The sequence below is a fragment of the Arachis hypogaea genome, chromosome 9 (assembly GCF_003086295.3).
Source record: "Arachis hypogaea cultivar Tifrunner chromosome 9, arahy.Tifrunner.gnm2.J5K5, whole genome shotgun sequence".
NCBI lineage: Eukaryota > Viridiplantae > Streptophyta > Magnoliopsida > Fabales > Fabaceae > Arachis > Arachis hypogaea.
Genome location: NC_092044.1, coordinates 18811118 through 18815841, shown reverse-complemented (window position 1 = coordinate 18815841; position 4724 = coordinate 18811118). Strand labels below are relative to the sequence as shown.

The 4724-nt window shown below is 42.4% G+C and overlaps 1 protein-coding gene across 1 annotated transcript; it reads left to right on the top strand.

Annotated features, from left to right (window-relative positions):
- Positions 1 to 2797: 2797 nt before the first annotated feature.
- LOC112708968 (uncharacterized) lies at positions 2798 to 4344 on the top strand. The gene is made up of 2 exons (XM_025760882.1): positions 2798 to 3452; positions 3593 to 4344. Exons 1-2 carry the CDS (start codon positions 2798 to 2800, stop codon positions 4342 to 4344), a joined length of 1407 nt encoding a protein of 468 aa, XP_025616667.1.
- The last annotated feature ends 380 nt before the right edge of the window (positions 4345 to 4724 follow it).

Here is a 4724-nt window from a genome sequence, read left to right as displayed (position 1 = left end):
CAGTCCCGGTCACCACTTTCATCCACGCCGCTGGCGAGCCACCCGAACTACCCTCCTTTCTCTTTTCTTCTTCCTCTCTTCTTTTCTCTTCTCCTCTGTTCACTGTCCCTTGGCCGATCCACCATCACAGCGTCGCCACCCTTTTCTTCTTCTCTCTTTGCGTTACCCTAGCGCCACCATCACAGTGTGAAGCCCTCTTCTCCTCCCTCGGTTCATCTCCAGTTCGTGCCATCTTCTTTAAGATCCACTATCACCATCAGCCTCTCCTCTGATCCACCCACCATCATAAAACTACCAATGCCTTCCCCTGTTTTTGCCTCAAACCAGAATCCACCACCATCCAATACTTCTGTTGAGCCCAAATGAGCAGTGGTGAGATCCAGTGACCGAACAACGACGAACAGTGGCGGTGGTGAATTCCCTTCCCCCTTCCTTTCCCCCTCTTCTTCCCTGAAAACCCACCAGGTGATTTCCTTTCCCTGTTTCCCAGCCCTTTAACCCATTTTTCTTTTTTTATATTTTTTAATTGGGAATAATTTGGTAATAAAAATTTAAATTTTAGTAAAAATAACGATTTTAAAACTAAGTTAAACTTTAGGAACGATTTTGTAAGTAAAAAAAGGTTGGGGACGAAAAAAATTTTCAGTCTTTACCTTAGGAACCAAAATCGTACTTATTCCTATTTTTTGTTTGAAAAGTTATCATAGAAATACCTGTTATAAAGTTACGTAATAAATAAAAATGATAAAATAACTTTTGAGAAGAAGAGAAGTCATGTTTTTTTATTTTTTCAAAAGCTTTTAAAATAATTTTTTTAAAAAGCTAAAAACATATTTAAAAAACTATACCAAATATTATTAATATGACTTTTCAAAAATTAAAAACTCAAAATTAAATTTTTAAAGTTTTCAAACAGATTTTTAAGTTGAAAAGATTTATCAACAATGTACTTGTCATTATTGTCGTTAAAAGGACATACCAAGAGAAGTTGTTTAAGAGGAACGGTTGACGATGTAATCGCAACTACTATAATAGCTACTATTAAGGTTAACCCTATAACATTGCTCTACCAGTTGCTGATCCTGGAGCTGCTTATGCATCCAATGACAATCATGTTCTTGTTTTTGGACACCAACCTCCTCTTGATTCAGGTCAAGATGGTGGACATGCTACTAAGATTGAACATGACCTGGTTAACCAAATACCACTGAAATTGAAGACTTTCAAGTCTCAACAATTAAACATTATGTAATAATTTAGTTTATCAAAATTGTCTGACAAATTTTTTTTCAACCTTATTTTAGTTTCTAGTACTTCACTAAATGAAATGCAACTTAGAATATTGTAATGCCACCAACTACTATGTAACATACTGCAAAGTCCCTAAGGTCCAATCTAAAAGAAAGGTCTCTCCACATCAAGTAATACTCCACCAACTAATATCCCACTAGCTAGCAAGCAATGGTCCAATTGATCCAATGCAAGGGACAATATTAGGGAGCTAGTCAATTTTATGATATTTGTACCAACTATAGGAATTAAACGCCTAAACAACCAGCGAAGAACAGAGGAAATTTTAGATAAATCCATATAGGACTTTCTCTTTTGAACAATTTTATGACTATTAGTTGTTTTATTTTGTACACCCCAAGTATTTATCTATGCAATCTTTTGTTTTTTTTTTAAGACTTGCTGTTACATGAACTACTTTAGACTCTAGACATGACTGTTTGTTATGTGATACATCACATTGACATTCCAAATAATGTTTATGAATGGGCAAAATGACCAAATTAAAATAAACAACAGAAATGTTTACCAGATTACAAAAATGGGAAAGTTGATACCTGAATATCTTGTTTTATTATCTACATAAACTGTGGAAGCCAACCACGGTTCCTAGCTACACATAAACCGTGGCTGGCAGGCAGATTTTACATTGAAGAAAAGCTCAACGTAAACCGTGGTAGGTAGCCACGGTTTACACTTTATGGATGAAAGATAGAAACCGCTGGAAGTAGCCACGGTTTATGAAGAAAAAAATGCATGAACCGTGGCTGGCAGCAACGGTTTATGAAGGACCTCTAATAGGCATAAACCCTTGTAATCTAGCACGGTTTATACAGATGGAAAATCTATATATATGGTGAGTGAGATTCAAGCTGGTGAAGAGATCATTATCATAATGTCAAGTGAGGAAGAGAGTGTTCTTGTCTTAGTGCATTGCTCTAGGAAAATTAAAAAAAGCAAAAAATATGGTGTGAAGTTCACTGACAGAGAACCATTGAGTGTATTCGTTAGTTCATCAAGCACTTTGTCGGATGTGAAGAACAGCATCTTGCAGAAGCTTGGGGTATTTGGGAGCAAGTTGGTAAAGAAGATTTTCTACAAGATTCCCGTCACTGTAGTCTCGAGCGGTGTTCAGTATGATACGTTCGTGTTAGCGGCTGACGAAGATATTAGGATTCTGTTTCATTACGTAAGGAATTTTCCGGAGGTCAGAATACACGAGCTGTATGTGAAATTGGAGGTTGCTGTCGATAGTTCTGGGGCATCGGCTCCTGTTCATAGCTCGACTGCCACAGGCGGTGCGTCTTGTTCAGTGCCTGCGATCTGGCCATCTGTTCCACAGGTTGCATCACCTTCCTTCGCGGCTGATTTGGTACGAACGAAGGCAGTTCGTTCTGTACCTTTCCCTAATCAAGGGGTCCGGTAGCAGGCATTTGAGGGGGAGTCAGGTCGTGCCATAGTTGATGAAGTTTAAGGCTTTGGGGAACCTGATCGAGTAGAGAATGCAATGTGGGACGATGACTCTGACCAGGATCCTGTAAATATCTTTGGAGACAGCGATAATGACACAGGTGCTAATCCACATGCTCAACAAGCACCTTCAAGTTCTGGCACACAGCAGTACCCTCCACACTTCTCAACTCTAAACTTGGAGGCTCTGGGTGAACACCTAGTGGGAGTTGCTACAATTAGGGGTTCATCTACAAAATTTCAGATTGGGCAATCCTTCCAGAGTAAAGATGAAACTGTTCTGAGTGTGAAGGAGTATAGCATCCGTCGAGGTGTTGAGTACCGAGTGTTGGAATCGAACCATCTGAAGTATCATGGAAAGTGCAAGGATTTCGGCAAAAGTTGTAGTTGGCTGATTCAAATTTTGCTCCGTGCACGAAAGGGCACTTGGGAGGTTAGGAGGTACAACGGTCCCCACACTTGCTTAGCCACAACTATTTCCAGTGATCACCGTCAGCTTGATTACCACATTATCTATGCGAGGATATTTCCATTGGTTAGTACGGATGCTGCAGTACCGATCAAGGTGTTGCAACAAGCAACTGAAGCTGATTACGGCTTCAAGCCCAGTTACCGGAAGGTTTGGAAGGCAAAACAGAAGGCAGTTGCACAAATATATGGAGACTGGGAAGAGTCTTATGCCGAGTTGCCACGTTGGATGCTAGGGGTGTAGTTGACGATGCCCGGGACAGTTACTGTGTTGCAGACCTCTCCTGTTCGAGTTGTGGATCAGATTGATGAGTCAACAGTGTACTTTTATCGTCTTTTCTGGACATTCCACCTTGCGTTGCAGCCTTCCAGCATTGTAAGCCGCTTGTGAGTATTGATGGTACCCACTTGTACGGCAAATATGGAGGCACCTTACTGTTGGCGATTGCACAGGATGGGAACTCTAACATCCTCCCGATAGCATTCGCCCTTGTGGAGGGGGAAAATGCCGAGTCATGGTCCTTTTTCTTGTCCAACCTAAGAACGCATGTGACGTCACAAGAGGGTATCCTTGTTATCTCAGACAGGCATAATGGAATCAAGGCTGCACTTGAGAATCCCGAGAATGGTTGCCTGCCTCTAGGTGCTTATCGGGCGTACTGTATCTGTCATGTGGCAGCAAATTTCAGCCTTTCTTTTAAAGGTAAAGATGCCAGAAGGATGCTGGTTAATGCGGCCTATGCAAAAACTGAGGCAGAGTTCTATTACTGGTTTGACATCATGCGTACAGAGAATCTGGCCATGTGTGACTGGGCGAACCGGATGGAGTATGAGAAGTGGACCCAACACCAGGATAGCGGTAGACGGTTCGGGCACATGACAACGAACATAAGTGAATGTGTGAATTCCATGTTAAAAGGAACTCGCAACCTCCCGGTCATTTCCCTGGTTAAGTCCACATACGGAAGGCTTGCTGAGCTATTCGTGCTCCGGGGACAAACAGCAAAGGTGCAACTTGGATCTGGACATGAATTTTGTCAGGCTTTGGTCAAGGCTATTGAAAAAAACATAAGAGACTCAAGGTGCTTCACCGTCACGTTGTACGACAGGCACTAGTCGGAGTACACGGTGGCTGAGACGACACCTACTGGAAACTTCTCGCTAGGTAGCTATAGAGTCTCGCTTAAGGATCACACATGTGACTGTGGCTACTTTCAGGCGCTCCATTATCCATGTTGTCACGCCATTGCATGTTGCGCCCACTCGCCGCTTAATTGGGCAGCATATGTACACGAAGTGTATTGTATGAGTGAGGTGTTCAACGTTTACAGTCACGAGTTTGTTCCACCCATCCCAAAAGGCCTATGGCTCCCATATGCCGAACCAACTGTCATCCCTAATCTTAACATGAGGCGAGCGAGGGAAGGTCGTCCTAAGGCAACTAGGGTCCGCGGCGTCTTGGATCGGTCTGCTGAGAACCAGCCCAAGCGCTGTGG